The sequence below is a fragment of the Temnothorax americanus genome, unplaced genomic scaffold (genome assembly GCF_048541705.1).
Source record: "Temnothorax americanus isolate GAGA-0224 unplaced genomic scaffold, ASM4854170v1 Scaffold4, whole genome shotgun sequence".
NCBI classification, from domain to species: domain Eukaryota; kingdom Metazoa; phylum Arthropoda; class Insecta; order Hymenoptera; family Formicidae; genus Temnothorax; species Temnothorax americanus.
Genome location: NW_027509547.1, coordinates 4,317,552 through 4,334,862, shown reverse-complemented (window position 1 = coordinate 4,334,862; position 17,311 = coordinate 4,317,552). Strand labels below are relative to the sequence as shown.

The 17,311-nt window shown below is 39.7% G+C and overlaps 1 protein-coding gene and 1 long non-coding RNA gene across 4 annotated transcripts in view; one reads left to right on the top strand and one right to left on the bottom strand.

Annotated features, from left to right (window-relative positions):
* Positions 1-17,172, top strand: part of Klu (zinc finger protein klumpfuss) — a 65,211-nt gene extending 48,039 nt beyond the window's left edge. For 2 of the 3 annotated variants that reach the window (XM_077415441.1, XM_077415440.1), the window contains exon 2: positions 10,839-17,172. In XM_077415441.1, coding sequence (XP_077271567.1) covers positions 10,923-12,461 — 1,539 coding nt within the window. In that variant the 5' untranslated portion in view covers positions 10,839-10,922 and the 3' untranslated portion in view covers positions 12,462-17,172. The remainder of the gene's footprint in view (positions 1-10,838) is intronic. The other variant, XR_013258385.1, reaches the window with a different exon arrangement.
* LOC143902489 (uncharacterized) overlaps positions 1-17,311 on the bottom strand; it is a 137,362-nt gene that overhangs the window by 102,333 nt on the left and 17,718 nt on the right. The gene's annotated exons all lie outside the window — the stretch shown is intronic.

The window sequence follows — 17,311 nt, the reverse complement described above, 5'->3', positions numbered from 1 at the left end:
TGATTGACATTGTCGGTCTCAAGAATTTCCCTCGCTCCGTAGAATTTATCTAAAATTCTGCATTGCGGATTCTGCGATGCATCGAAGAGAATATGGATTGCTCCATAGATTTTCGTTTCTCTTTAACAACAAAAAAAAGTTTTCAAAAGTTCAAACAACAGAAAAATGATTTTTATAAATTTAAATTGAGTATTGTCGAAAAAATATTTTCTATAAATAATTTTTATACTTTTCACACGTCTGATGAATGACTCTTATCTATCTTCACTTTCTTTGAGTCCATGCTCTGTGTAAATGAGTCTCTAGATTTCGCGTGCCTGATTTCCATGTAAATTATTGCACGGACAATCGTCGGTTTCGCGCGACGAAGCGTAAAATATGTTCAACGAGCGTTGGACGAAGAGCCCAAGAGACTACTAGGAGATGTCTCTGTCGTTTGGCGAATGCGATTGCGTGCAGCTACGCGAAACGACAAAACGAGACAGGCCTAAGGAATCGCCCACGCCTTGTACGCTGTCGTCTGCCAGCCTCGAATTAACCCGCAATTACACGATAACGTCCGCCATACGAATGCCGTGGTTGGGATAGATTGTAACAGCCGTTACGACCGAATGCATTTACGCGTGTATACGCGCCGCACTACAGGGCTGGCTTATTATCAATTTTAGAGGATCTGTTAACTTACGACGTCGGAAAATTATATTTTAAATTTTTGAAAGATATTATAATTCTAATGTCAGATCATAAAAAAGAGATCATTAATTTTATTACTTTATAAAACTAAATTTTAATGAATTACTATTCCATATCCCGAGATTAAATTATACCGTATTATGTAAAGGTTATATATGTACAAATTATATTACTATATTATATTTCAGAAATGTGTGTGAAGTAAAATCGATTATTTTAATATCCTTTTGTCCTTTCTAATTTTATATACATGCGTTTTAGAAATTCCGCACAAAATTATCCTCGCGCAAATCAACGAGAAATGCCATCTCATAAAATGCATACAATTTTATTATAACGTCTTTTTTTAATTAATCGATTATTTTCACGTCTGATCACACATCGCCTATCTTATCGATAATCGTCGTGCTAATGATCGCAATTTACTATACACGAAACCATCTCGTGAACGACGTTGTAATTCTCAGCGTATCAAAAATGTAGAATCGACCGTTGGCTCGTAAACTTTTCCTTCTTATCGCTTTTATCAGATATTATCGTTTAAGCTAAAGTGTAATTACTACGATAAACGCCAGTTCGTTCATACACGTGTGGTTAAACTTTGTCAGTTCGACATAATAATTGCATCCCGCTCGCGGAAAGTATTACAGCTGTGTAATAATGTCTACATCTCTTGTCAAATTCCTGGCAAATTTTCTACTCGTTATTATTGCATTTTGCCGGTTTGAGGGACTTCCGGGACCGTATATGAACGAATACTGCGCTACATTTTGGAACTTGCTGCAGTCCTGCTGCACTGCAGTGCTATGACACTTTCGATGCGGCATCGGGACAGCGCGCATACAACACCGTACCTTACATCTGAACTGTTTCGGATCGAAATACGCTCCGAGAAGAACCCATTTGAAGCGGGTTATTATCAAGAGATGAAAGTTTTCAGTCATTACCTTATTTTAAAGTTTAACTATTTATAGGTTATATAATTTATTTTCTTATATTATATTGCAGTTGTTAATAATAGACGTATCTTGAAAAATCAGCGCACCGTACCGTTTATATAACCTGAAGTTTAATCGCAACTATACATATATTCAAATATTTCAAATTATAATATACATTATTAATAAATATAATTATCTACTAAAGTATTCCTTTATGTTATTAAATATTATTATATTAGAATGAAGCATTTTCTATGAAAATTAAGCTTTAGATTTTTTTTAGGTCTATGTAATTATATACAATTTATTAGACTTATTTTTTAACAGAAGAAAAATTAAAAAGAGCCATTTTATGACTTATTTCGTCATGCGTTTGTTTTCAATCCCATCATCAAATATTCACGATAGTTAGGATTTATGTCTGTGTAATCAGACAGTGCATGAGATACTTTCCCCTGATTGTTATAAGGATATTCAAGTGCCGCTCTCGGAGCCGATTATGTGTGTTTTTATGCGCGTGCTCGTAAAGAATCAATGTTACTCGATTTTACGCGCAACTGATATTAAATTTTTATTATTTTCCACTCGCATTGCGTTCTATTCGCGGATCATTTTATGTAATTCGGTAGCAAGTTGCGCTTTTGATATTTACGGCCCGCGGTACGTACCATAATGACATGCGATAAATCGCGCGCACTATTATAAACGATGCTGTTCATATTGCGTTGTCAATGATATGAGTTCGCGGAATACTTTAGCGCCGTGACGCAAGGGAATCGATTACGGACAACACGGATATAGCGAACAGGAGCAAATGTTAAACGAATTGACTATTTATTTGTCGATTCGGACGTCACCGCATCGTATTGCCATCATCACGGATGTGTATTCTAAATTACCGCAATGTATGCCCACACAGGCTCGGCCATTTTCACTTCGTTATACGTTAAAATCGTCGCAATAATCTAAGTATATGCACCTATTCATGTAAAGTTTAATTTGATAAATTATAATTTGCACCCTCTTGGCTCGATCGCAATTCATCTCATTCAACAAACTGCCGCACTTCGCGATAACCAAATTAAATGCGATTTACTATGGCACTCTTTTTTTTCAAAAACAAAAATTACTCTGCTTTAGAATAAGAAGATTTAATTTTACTTCTTCGAAATTTTACTTTTTCGAAATATATTTTACACATATTAAATATTATAAATGTTAAAAATCATATAATAGTAGTTTCTTCGATATTCTCTTTGGAAAAATCCGTTATTCAAAATAAGGTTGAGTGTTCTGAAATATTCTGTATGCACATGTAAGCTTTTTCAGGTGCGATGCGGCTCTCTTTGGTTTTCGTCGAGAGAGCGCTAGGTCGTTAATGATTACCGGCCAGTTTTACGCTGGCCCGTAAGGCGCCAACATACGCGTCACGTCTCTCTCTCTCTCTCTCTCTCTCTCTCTCTCTCTCTCTCTCTCTCTCTCTCTCTCTCTCTCTCTCTCTCTCTCTCTCTCGTGTATGTGGCGTGGCGTGCAAGGTGCAAACCGTAAAAAGCCAACGACGTCGACCGACGAACGACGGCAAGCAAAGTCGCGCGAGAGTTTAATTACCAGTGCGCCTCTCTTTCTCTCTCTTTCTCTCGGCACTTGGAGAGGGTCTCGGGACCGCGGGACCGACTGACTAACGACTCGACGATCTTCGCGGCCGCGGAGATCCCTCGGCGGATAACGATAATTTCAGGAGCATATTTTCAAACTGCCTCGTTTGACTCTCCTCTCTCCTCTCTTCGATCGCTGTCGCCGTCTCCCTTTCGCAAACGGATCGGCTCGGCAATCAGAACGAAGAGAAATAATATCGTTTCGCGGGAATGGGTTGGCATTTTGCAGCGGCATTTAAATATATATAGAATCTGCACCCTCAGGAAGTGAAATGAAAGAATATCGAGCGTTTACGTACCGTAATGGAGACGCATGCCGTGGAATAAAATGCGAGCGGCGCCGGCCGGGAAAACGCGACCGAATGAGAAGCCGGGATAATCGGATTATGCGCCCGTCGAAATGAACTCGCCTTAATGTCGACAGAACAGCGTGACAATCGCGATACGTTTCGGTTGACTTAAAGATCGCAGAGTGTAATGGAGAGTTTGATGGGGGCATTTCGGAACTATGACAAGTGAATAACGGAAGTATATCGTATTTTTGATACTTTTCTCAGGCTTCATAAAAATATCGTTATTTGGAATGACTACAGGAATAACTGGAATGGTAAAAATAAAGAGTTGTCAATACAATTATATATTAGAAATCGAATATATACTTTTTTAAAAATTTGATTTATCTTGAAGTCTACCGGTCTTCAGGGCAAATTTCCAAAAAATATACTAAAAAGGAATTTATTTATGCATGGCGATGAAATAATTTTTTCAACGTACCTATACTGAATTATAATGCATTTACACGTGGCGTGAAAAGAAACAATTGAACTAGAAATCCTTAAGGCATCTTATGTAAATCAATATGGCGACTTTATGCTGGATGCTCATTGGTTTAGCGGTCTTATGCTATGCTTATGCTAAGCTATGCATTTTGTGTGCGGTGGCCTTTATAGTAAAAAATGATTATGTGCGCGAGAATAAAATACAGATAGATATATATAGATATGTACCTGTTTTTCCTTTTTATTTACTTAACATATCTATGTATGGTACAATCCATTAAAATGAAGAATACGGAATTAATGTCTTATTCAATAATATGCATGATATGCTGGATATCGCCATTTCAGCGTAAACAAGTGGAATCAGAGGAAACGGGGCGTTATCATATATCGGCAAATTGTCCCGAAGGCGGTGTGATTCAGCGAATTCTAGCCCGTCCCCTTATAGAGACGAGGACGATCGATTACACGCCAATCGGATCGATGGATCGCGCTAACTAGATCGTAAGAGTCGAGGACGACGATGCTCTATATCTGCCTATGAGCGCCAAGTCCCGCCTCGCCATCGCAGACGCAATTATAAAAACCGCGTTTTAGGCTGACATCTTTTTGTGGAAGTTATCTAATGGAGGAGACTCTTGGCGACTCTCCGGTATCGCGATGCTCTCTATAAAGCGAAACCACGAAGGTTACTTTTATAATAAATGCATGCCGAATCTCTCGAAAAAGCTACATTGAGACTTTACGTGATTTTTTATCTTTCTATCTATCTGCATGCATATCGATTATTATATAATATATGTATAAAATTATAAACATATACAATAAGATATATCGTTGAACGTTTTAAAGATCTTTCTCGACAAATTATATGTACCTATATCTTTTTGCGTCGCCAAATTGCTTTTTTTTCGAACACGAATCAGAATATGTATGACGGAGCCTACCTAGCTCGTTTCCGTCAAAAAGTAGAATCAAAGCCTCCGCAAAGTCGAGCGCAATCTTGCTACACTTTATATGCGTCGCGTCGTATATATACGCACGAAACGAAAAAAAGAGGCATGCCATGGCAGCGTGTTAGCATCTTCGTCAGGAAAAAAGATGAGCCGACAAGGATCGAGGAAGACGCAGAGAAAGATAAACGATCGCGCGCGCGCCCGCGCGCGCCTCGTTCGTCTCGTAAAACTTTAAATCAGTCTAGTTGGCCTGTCAGTCGTGCCATGAATACGCACACACTATATCTGCGCGGTGCACAAATTGCCACGCATTTAATTACTGTCCAATATCCAGCGGGGGGCCATTAATCACCCTCTCGATAACCCGTAATTTTCCGCCGACGATAAAATCTGTCGCGCGACGGACGCTCACTCGAGCTATAGCGACTTCTTTGCATCGTAGAGAGACCGCATCAGGAGAAATGCTCTGCGGAGGGAAGAAAGACGGAGAAAGGAAGAGATAGATGGAGGGAGAGAAAGAGGCGGAGAAAAAAGAAACAGAATGAGGAAAGACGCGTTGCGCTTCTGCAACTCGTTCCGCGGAAAAGTGTGTGCTTGGCGAACGAGTCCTCCGCAGCTCGTAGGCTTGATATACGTTGTCAATCTCCTAGACGAGTCACCGGCTGGTGTATGCTTCAGAAAGGCCTAATGGTTAACGAACGTTCATTCGTCGAGACAGATCGTCGACCTTCGATCGCCGTCTCGATTCCTCTAATTCTTTTTGCGGGCCTCGCCCTCGAGGGAAGATACGCTCGGATGGTCGCAGCTTCACTACCTCGTAGCCTATATAGATACCAACCACCGGCTTCCCTTCGGTAGCCCGTCTGGTTTTTTGGTAGCAATTCGCCAGAGTCCTACCGCCACCGCGGCGAGCCTGTCTGCCTTAAGGCCGCTCTTCCTTTCCGAAGCAGGAACGCCGGATGGACAGCCAATAGCGAAAGGCGCGAGTCACGTTCACATTTATATAACACACACGTGTAACTACATTTGTTTTTATATATTTTTTTACAAAGACGACATTGTTTTGAATAACTCCTTATGATATTTCTTTTTTTAGATCGTATCTATCTAATTACATCTTAATTAATCGTTTAGGTAAATGAAAATGACGATTAATAATGCATCAAATCGTATTAATAGACGCTATATCATTTGCGATTATGGAATACAACTTGTAACTACAATGTTGATACGATTAAAACACAAAACTTTTATAAAATTCTAAGATAAAAATTCATTTTTAAATGTCACATTTTTTATGTTGCGTCTATTAGAGTGTAAAACGCCAAAGAGCATTCTGACAAAGAAAATTATTTTTTTAAGGAAATGAAAATGTTTTTTGTATGTATCTATGTCTTCAAGAAATAGTGAACATAAACTCGCGCGCTAATCGTACCCATCACTGCCGTGGCGCAATGGCCAGTATATGGGCAGATCGTGCAGGAGAGAAAGATCAGAGCACCCACGCCCACGTCTCAACCTGTTCTGTTTCTCCCGTCGAGCCACGGTTACAGGTGCCTGCTCGAGGGCATTCCTGCTGGAATTCTTCACCGATGATCGTCCGCTCCGTTTTCTTGCAAACTCATATCCTCAAATCATCACATGTGTATCAAATCGTAGATAGCAACATCTTTACTACTTCTCTTTCTCGATACAAATATTTTGCTTACATTGAACTGAATGTAATATATATTTTTCTTTTCACAAAGAAAATTATTATAAATTTTTATAAATATTTTGTTGTATACTTTTAAAAAATCAATACTCTGTCTTACATTTTTAATACATTTTAAAATTTTTGTATCATTAGATTAGCACTTGAGAGCCTTAATCTAAATTTCTTAATCATCAAGGGAACACTTCTTAAATATCATATGGAATACAATTATTTTTTATGTGCTTTTTGTTAGCTTAAGATAATTTCATTAAATCGAAAAGAATAAGAGAAATAAAGAGAATAATGAAATATCGCAGCAAACTCTCGAGAAGGGTACTCCTCGATCCTGAGCGAAGGCAAAAAGGAAAAAATCAAGGTGGTGGGAAGGTAGCGAGTAAGTACGCCCACACCGTCCTCTTTAGGGGACCTGTTCTCGACATTTACGTTCTGATATCTTTTCACTTCGTTTACGAGTCCCCTTTACGTTTTACGACCGATCATCGAGACCCTTTCTCTCCGCGAATGAAGGCGGAGAAGGGTAGGACAAGTGGCGGCGCCGAGAAGAATAAAAAAATAGCCACTGTATAGTAAAGAAGAAAAGACCGAAGCGCCTCGAGCACCGTCAAACAAGATTCATTACGGATCTTCTCTAATCGAAGCGCTATTCTATGACATGAATGTTCAGATCTATTATCTATTCTCTTTTGATTGATGCGGTTTTGTAATCAAGCCATGCAAGTATCAATCTATGAATTGACAGCATAAATATAACTTTTGTTAAGAAGACATCTAACCAAACACTTTATTCAAGAACAACCTCCCGCTAGGAACGCGCTTCTTTTCTGATGTGACGCCACTATACATGTCCTGCAAAAGTGTCATCTAGCTAATAAAAACAATCACTAGCCAACATGTTAATATTGATCCTGTCTCTTTAAGAGAACAGCATAACAAGACTTTCGAATGCGCATAAAGCAGTTTTTTTGTGCGACAAAGGCGCGACAGCGACGAGTCCTTATTCTAGAATCCCGAGAATGCCCCGGTGTGTGGTGCAAAGTTGAAGGACGCACGTGGATTGAAATAAATCGCGGATTCAGCCGCATTAAGTCACTTAAGCGACGTCATTTAAGCGACTATCGAAGTCCGCCTCTCGCTGCCGCGCGATGGGACTGTAGCCAGGAATTCGCATGTTTCTCCATGAACGGATTTCTCGGTATTCATCGGAGGTAAGCGGTGCCGGCCGCGAAGATCGGTCTCGAAACGGCGCACTACGCACGTACGCGTCGGTATGCAGCACGCTGGAGCCGCTGGAAAACCGTTGGACAATTCTCCACATCCGCGTCCGCGACGCGACATACCGCGTTTTTCCAGGAAGCTGAGTAGAATCTTTATTCTACGATCGTGACGTGCTATCGAGACCGACGGCAGACTTGCAATTGAGATTATGCACGCATACGTGGGCGCCAAGATACCGTCACATCGGGTGTCATCGTATGTATTGGTTTTAAAAAGATACCTCGCAGTTTGATTTCTCATATTCAATGATGTATTTAGTCGGCAAAACTGAAAGATCCTAAAAATCTGATTTGAATTTCTTTTGCTCTCCTCTTATAGTTTCATTTAATATATAAACACTTACAGAAAATTAATCGGTTATTTTAATCTAATATGTCTCTTTTTTAACGCCGTTGGTTAACGAAAACGATGCGAAATCCTAAAGTTCATCATAAGTTTTACCGAGATTGGATAACGTCGCATAAGTATAGTTATTTACATCATGTTTGATTTTTAGGATTTTATAAACGTTTCATCTGTAAAAGAGCCGCAAGTAAGAATAAGAACCGCCGGTAATGGAGTCCCCAGAGTTAATTTTTTTTAGAGTGCTGCACATGAACAACAGAAATTCGCCCACGCTGTCAAAAAATCGCGGTTTTAAATGCCAGTCATCGGTAGTCTGTTCGTTGATTCACGTGCTCGTGTGCTCGCGCGATTTAAATTTCAAATATTCAGCAGATACATCTCTCAAGTTACATCGCGCGGTCTTATGACAAAGTGACGTTGTCACATCGAACAAGACGAACAGTGTGGTCCACACACATACATTTACACACATGGTGGATTAAGATAAATATTTTAAAAATCCCACACGACTCTTCGTCTATATTCGTTTCGTGGGAATTAGGTCCCCGTCGAAAATTCTGCAGTATTCTACCAAGAGAACACAGCGTATCATTATTCATCTGTCACTTCGTGAATCGTCAAAAATATACGCAATTTTCTACACTTTCAGAAACGCGCAATAATGTTTTAATAGATATTCAATTAACCCATGACAAATCTCTTCCGTTTCTAATTAATTTCCTTAGTAACGACCGTGTTTCAATAAATGATGATGCCGCTTGTTTACAAAGTGGGCAAGATTCTTTTATCGAGAACGTTAAAAAATGTTCCGTTAGTCGCGGAGTGGTCGAAACGGGGCTGTATCGCGATAATCGGCACGGGATCGAGCGCGATCTCGTCGAGAGGCGATCGTCTCTCGGCTTTTAATGGCGGCCGCACGGCACTAATGACAAATGATCGGTCGATATCGCGGCGCAAAAACGTGACGAATATTCTAATCGCGTCTTGTTACGACAACTTGGCGCTTCTTCGTCGTCTCCCCCATTCTCCAGAAGACCTCCGTTACCTCGATTGCCATTCGTTCTAAGACGAGTCACGCGCAGTCCACACCTGTCGCGGTCTTGCACGTCAATACCTGTTCTTTTGGGATTGGTAAGATGGCAAGATTATATGCAAACGGTCATTCACACTGATATTTCATTGCTCTCGCGATTAATATAATAATTATATTTAACGTTTTGTAAAAGAATTAATTTTCGACACTTTTAATTTTTGATGTTGCTCACGTTAACCTATTTGCTTTTAACATAAATCGCATTTCATGACAGAGAACCGATGCATAAGACCGATGTCTTATTTTATAATATTTATATGTTAAACTGGTACACTATAAACAAATTTTTCAAAAGTCGTATAATAAAGTCCTATTCTTGCTGGTCTATTTTAATAGACATACTAAGTTTTGTACTTTTGTAATATTTCTTTTTAATTTATTAAATTTTGCGCTTAAAATAGCGAAAATATATGAACGCTTATAAATTTTGAATTATTTGTTATAATTAATAATATTATTTGCATTACGTGAGATCATATTAAACATAAATTGATCGAAGTTTATGTCTCTCGGAATATTATCATTAACCACGTTTCATTTACAAGTAGCGCTATCATAAATTCATATATTATTACGAAGTCATAGTTTATTAGCACCTGCGAATCTAAACCTCGCCCGTATAAATGTCACCGCACGATATGTCAATTACTATCATTAGCAAGCTAGCGTCAACAAAATACCATCTAATTTAATGGCGCTCAAATCTCAAAGTATGATAACATATAATTGGAAGTTATTTCTTTGAAAATTAATTGCGTTCAAGTGAAATTATATATCTTGTGAAATTCAAGCCCGAGTCACATACTCTGACCGTCGTGAGACAGGTTAGTTTTACCCTACTGATGACCAGTCAATGCGATAGTAATTCTGCTCAGTACGAGAGGAACCGCAGGTTCGGACATTTGGTTCACGCATTCGGTCGAGCGGCCGGTGGTGCGAAGCTACCATCCGTGGGATTATGCCTGAACGCCTCTAAGGCCGTATCCTCTCTAGTCAAAGGTGGCAATGATATCTCTAGGAGTCTCGTGAGTCGAAAAGCTCAAAACAATGTGACACACTACTAGGACTAATTTCTAACATAAATTGGAAAAAAGATCACGACCGAAGCAAGTAAAGTAATATATCTATTATATAAACCTTAGCGTAGACATATATCAACATAATAAGGCATAATTTAATTCAACGATTAAACAGATTATCGAAATAATAATTAAGCAAATGCACATGTGAGATAATTTAATCTATAAACGTCACCGCACACTTGTTCATTGTTTCAGTGCTATTCAAGTACTGTTTAAACGCTAAATTAAAAAATTTATTTAAACTCGTGTAGATAACATGAGCATCTTCGAATAACCACATCATTATCTTTTAATTGTTTCAGGACGAGGTGGGTGGTAGTACGGTGGTAGCCGAGGGTGTCGTAGGTGGCATAAGGGGCCCAGGCGGCGGGTGCCGCGCATCCTCGATGACGATGGCCGAGAGCGCCGTGGAGGACGCCGCAGCCGCGCCCCCGGGCCCGGCCAAGCCGCCACCACCCTCCTGTACGAACAACAACACCCTCGCGGCGACGGCCAACCGCAACCACCGGAACCCCCGCAAGAAACGAAGACGGTTGGAACAAGTAGTGGACACATTGCAGGCCCATCGCAGTTCACCATCCGAAGGCGAGGTGTTGAAATTCGAAGGCAGCGGTCCCGTGTCCGAGGAGGAAGATGTCTTCGGCTCGCCCAGATCGTCGTCCTCGCGATCCGCTGTGGATACCACCGCCGTAATTGGCCAACTACCATTGAGGTTAAAAGATGCGGAAGCAGTGATGTCAACCGAAGAGGAGTTCAACGAGATCAGTCAGCAGTATCACCATCATCCCCACCGACCATACCGATATTCGTATCATCAACATCACCATCATCGACATCGTTACTCGCCCTATCAGAACAACCACCGATTGTCGGCGACCAAGTACTCGGACTGTATGTGCAGCCAGTGCTCACAGTCGCTGGCTGCGTCGGCAGCGATGATGTCGGCGACCTCTCTGCAGACACCGCTGTCGCGAACCAGCTTCACGTACAGCAGTATATGCGGCACGTATAGCATATTCGAGCAGTACATGCATACCAAGTACCTGTCATCGTCGTCGTCAGGCGACACCTTCCGCGGACGCAGTCACTCCGATTCAGATGTTGTGCCCAAGTGGGACGAAACGCGGGTACCAGCCGCGACCACTTCCTTTTCCTCTGTCGTCAATCATCCTCCGCGAAGTAGCTCTCTCGAGAGTGATGGTACAAGTCCTCAAGAATCGCCGTTGGATCTCTCTATGAAGAATCTGATGCTACAGTCCACCGCGGCTGCTTCGGCAGCCTCCAGCAGGTCACCGTCTCTTCAGTTGCTACCGTCTGGCATCGTAACGCGGGGTTCCGTCAGCGTGCCCGTAGTCAGGGGCGATGTCGCATCACCCACGACAAAAGAAAGCGTTGCAGTACGGTATAATTTGGAGGTTCTACCCGTCGTTGAGGAAATGGCGCCGGGCGCGGACGTGGCTTACGTCTGTCCAGAATGCGGACAGATGTTCAGTCTGCATGATCGTCTGGCAAAGCACATGGCATCCAGACATCGTCGACAAGGTCTCCATGATGCCTCGGCGAAAGCATACCTTTGCGACGTGTGTCAGAGGAGTTTTGCGAGGTCGGACATGTTGACCAGGCATATGAGACTGCACACCGGCGTCAAACCGTACACATGCCGGACTTGCCGACAGGTGTTCAGCAGATCTGATCACCTCAGCACCCACCAACGAACCCATACCGGCGAGAAGCCGTATAAGTGCCCGCAGTGTGCCTATGCAGCCTGTCGCAGGGATATGATCACCAGGCATCTGAAAACCCACAATCGGTGCGCGGACGGTCCTATCCCCAAGACCGAACCCGGTCTACTCGCTGGTGAGGAATGTCCCACTTTCGACCAAAACGTGACAGGGACGCCATCGGCGGTTATTAAAGCTGAATGACAACGATCGGTCGGATGACCCTGGTTGCACTCTAGCTTCAGGTCTCAGCGAGGACATCGCGATAGAATCGATCGAGGATCCTCAGGAACCTTCGCGGGTCGATCAGGACTTCGTGGGAACATGTTGAGAGAGCGAAATCACCGCTCGACAACCTTCATGATATTAGCCAAGCGTTAGAAAAAATCGATACTTGAAGAGATCGCGATCTTGATGGAATAAGAGAATCGGCGAGAGAGAGGCAAAATTTGTTTTGTTGTCGTAATTCGATTTCGCAAGAATTCCGACGGACACTAATCAGAATCTGTGATCGAGCTTGAACTTCTGAGACGACTATTTTGGAAGAGGATTGCAGCTAGACGCGTTAATTTCATTCTTTCGCTGCACTTTGAAAAGTTCCTACAAAAAAGTTTATAATATAACTACATCAATATATTTAAAGAATTTGTTAATAGATTTATGCAAATCTAACGATGATTTCTTCTCTTTTCTTTTTCATTTATGATATTAAAAATTGGAAAATACATTAACAGTGTGCATGTAACTTTTTCTACAAAGTGACTTTTTTTTGCTTCAAAATTATTGCAACGTTTTGCAATCTTTTACTATATTTGCAAACTTGAAATCTCCCTTATACACTCTGCTCAGCGAAAGAGTTAAATTCGCAGTCGAAAGCAGCATGGAGAGCTGAATGATAAAAATGAACTTCGCTCCCGTGAGTATTATATTGTATTTATTAAAAAATAAATTATTTCTTGTTTAACGATTTTTTTACGGATTGCCTAAAAATTATCATCTTTCACGCGTCACACGCGATCGCGCGCGTTAACAGCGAACAATGCCGAACAGTATTATCGTACTTCTTCGCCCTCCGCATCTGATTCTGTTTCCGCGATTCGCGTTTTATTCTTCCTAATGTTTCATCGCGACACACAATATCGCGACTACAACTTCGGCCAAGGAACAGTCCGAGAGTAATCTATTTGCATGCCATGCGTAATAAATTATTAATTTATCAATAAACTTATTCCTCATCTCACTTGCAATTATTATTTGCATTACATATATCTTTATGTATTCTAGATATATTCTAATAATGTTTTCAAAATTTAGAATTTTTCTTAAAGCTTAATCTTATTTTTTTTTTTAAGATCTTATTTGGTTATCAACTGTATCGATTGCTGTTCTCGGAAATTTCTTGATTGTCATGGGAAAGATACGGCACCTAACCAGTTGCTCTCTTTGTACATCTTTCGCTTTTTCGTTCTCGAGTATAAAATTGAGACACACACAAGCTGAAAATAAAGCATTCCTGCTCGGCCGCACAAGTGCACGGAGGTACATGAAAGCGGTGCTTAAAGGCTCAGCGTTAGAATCGAATCGTGTTTTTATCGTGCTCGTAAAACGATCACGTGTTCAATAATACTGTATGTACATAATCAATCACATCGCGCGTTATTTCTTCGCGAAAAACTTTCCTAATCTTTAACATTAACTATGTAGAGAAATCTGGAACGTAGCCCGTCGGCGACGCGAACATACGTGCCAAATTTTAGATGAATATTTCGGACACGCGATTAACACACGCATCAACCCCAGTAAATTGTATGTCGAGGTTTAATGAAATCTTTCTTATTTTTTATATAAATTCTTTAACTAAAAGATAAATCGAAACGTAAATCGTTGTCCAGAATTTAATATGATTTAAAATCATATTAAATTAATCGAAGATACAACAAAAGATTATATAAAAAATTATAAAAAAGATTCATTAGACCTCAGTGAGCAGTTTTAGAGTTATCCTGTTTAAAACATATCTGTCGGTCGAGCGCGATTTGCGGAACGGAGAAAAACTATTGGTGACGAGAGAACAATCTCGTCAACAATCTCAAAAGAAGGCGAGACAGAATCAAATCAATCAACGAGATAATTTCTCTGATTGAAAGTTTATTTACCGCCAATATTTTTCTTATGTGTCCATATCTATAAATAGCGAGTCGCCATTGGTAACCTCGTCGATTCGCCCGAAACCTGCTCAAGTTGTTGTTACTTGAAAACTTGTTAAGTCGATTTTCTATAGAAGTCGAAAAAAGCAAAAACAGTGATGTATTGATAGTTATAAATGTAATCGTGATCATTGTTTTGCGTTGCGATTGTTAATGCGGAGTCGGGAAATCACGCGATCGCAAGAATAAGGACAATGAGGAAAAAGAAATAAACATATTCGTACCTGCAGAAAGAGAGAGAGAGAGAGAGAGAGAGAGAGAGAGAGAGAGAGAGAGAGAAAGAGAGGAGAGAGAAAAAATGATGTTAAAGCATAATAAAGCGTATAGAAATAACGTTAATTAGTGAGTAATATTATTGACACTATTATTGCGTTTTATTATTATAACTATTACGATTATTAATTATTCGCGCCGCCGCACACCGGTAAGGAGACAAAATATTTTTTTATACAATGCACTTGAAGTATGTGACTTCGTGAAAGGCTTCGAATACGTGAACGCGCGAAGTTCAGTTTGAAAGTTGTTCTCACCTCGAAATTAATGCTAATTAAGTAACGTCGAACGTCACGAGAAATGATAACGTCGGCGTCAGTTCGTTACGTTATCGAGGAACGAACATTCAAATTGACAAGATCGATACGGTCTCTTCGAATTTTTTTAACGTTTTCTTGTAGAAGCTAAGTAAATAAGTATACGCGAACAGCGGTCGTTGCGGCGCGATTAATCGAAACTGGTTGTGGTGCTTAAGCGAAAAAGGGCGAATCCGACAGGTATCTTTGCGCTGTGAATCGACGAAGACAATCTAAAAGTATACTCAAGCCATGATCTCCGTACGGATAAGGTATCCAGACCGAGTAAATGGCGGATTGAATCTGGTAATGTTGCTCTAATAGATCTACAGATTTTGAAAAAAGTACTTTATGCATTATTTACCAAAATTTCTCTCGCATATCGTAAAAATGTATAAGATCTAGAGAAAAATTACAGAGAAAACAAAAGCAAATATGATAAAACGTCGAAAATAAAGATTTAAATAAGTGCATAGTAGGTATTATGCACTTATTCCACAAGATTATCCTAAGAGATACTCCTATGTTGAAATGCGTTAAACGAAATTTAATCTCGCTGTTTGCTCGGTACCGCGAATAAGTTCGTCTCTCGTTTCGGAAACGTCAATTCCATATAGTTTTACGATAGTCATAATGGTGACTCGTTCAGCAGCACGCGCCGACATAATACTCGAGCTTACTCAGCCTCGATCGTTTTGTCCTTAATCCTTATCCTATACGTATGTATATTTGTGTACTTCCCCGATGTATCTCCTATTCCTCGTCGAAAGAAAAGTAAAAGTATCAACACGCGCTTATATACACGCGTGGCACGCGCAATGCGTGATACGCGCATAGGTATATCTCTGTATTTTTATATATCGAGATTTTTTTCTAATTACCTATCTACCGATTAAGCGTTTTCAGAGGACGAGTAAGTAGCTATTGAGAAGAAAGTATTGTTGCTCTCTGCTTGCCATTTTACTTGCCCCCTTGATCGAACAATTGCTTGCGGTGTTTATCGTATGGTGCGACACGCGAGAGAGGATCGTCGAGTCGGAGGACACTCGTTTCGTTTTTTAATCGATAATAGTCGGAATACATGTGCAGCAATGCGACCGGCTACCGTTCTAAAATCAAATCAAACGTATTTTTTGCTAATTGCTTCCTTTTAACTTATAAATTAATTAATTACGAAACTAAAAATACTTCAGGATTATAAACAAAAAAATATACATCTCAATATGTGATGTGCGATTAATTTTCAAGTGCCATCGAGTCTTTGACGCACGTTCCAACGTTATTTGTTTGTTTCTTTTGTCATATTTCTTTTGCGTGATTATTAAAACGAGAGCATCGAGATCTCTTACTTGACGTTATCTCTCGCACCAATTCAGCCTTAAACTGACAGAATCTCTTGCGTAATAAGTCTGTAGTAACTTAAGTATAAGAAAAGAGACGTGAGAAAAGAACAAAACACGTTCGCGTCTTCGGGCAGTTAAGCGATCGCCGTGCCAGACCTGTTCTTGTAATTATTAACAAGTATATATAGCCATTCGTATGATTATTATTATTTCTATTATTAATATTATTAATTATTATTAATATTATTATTATCTCTAGTTACGTTGTTAAGTGATTAATCATGTTTATGCTTCTATTATTTATTTTGTTATCCCGTTCATGAGTCAAGCTTTCTATTCTCCTCTCTTGTCTTTCCTCATTATCTCCATTCTTTTCTTCCTCATCCTATTTTATATGATTTTCCGTTTTACTTATCTCCATTTGATTCATTTATCCTTTACCGTCACCGAATCAGAAAAAGGGAGAGAGAGTTCAACTTCACGAAAAAAAATTCATGGCAATGTCTTATAATATATTATAAGATAAATATTTAACACATTTTTAACTTGAATATAAGACAAAACATATTTTGAATCTCAAACTCACCTCCCTTTTCTCCGACTTACATGGCACAAAAAAGCTTGTCTCCGAAGAGATTTTGATCTCCAATTCCCAAACAAAAGCATATCTTTTGTAACGATAAAATGCTGATGAAAATTTGTATAAATGATTGATGATGATTGTGTACGTTAATTTATAAATTATGTTGTGTTTACGATTCGTGCCAGAATGGAAAAAATATAATTTTTCAACGAATCATCTCCGTACTTCGTCATTTTCACCCATATGTTTCCCATTATATTTTGTTATTCTATACATTTCTATATTTTTTCCTTTTCTTTAAATGTGTGACTTATATTTTAATATATATATATAAACTATTAAATATTAAGTA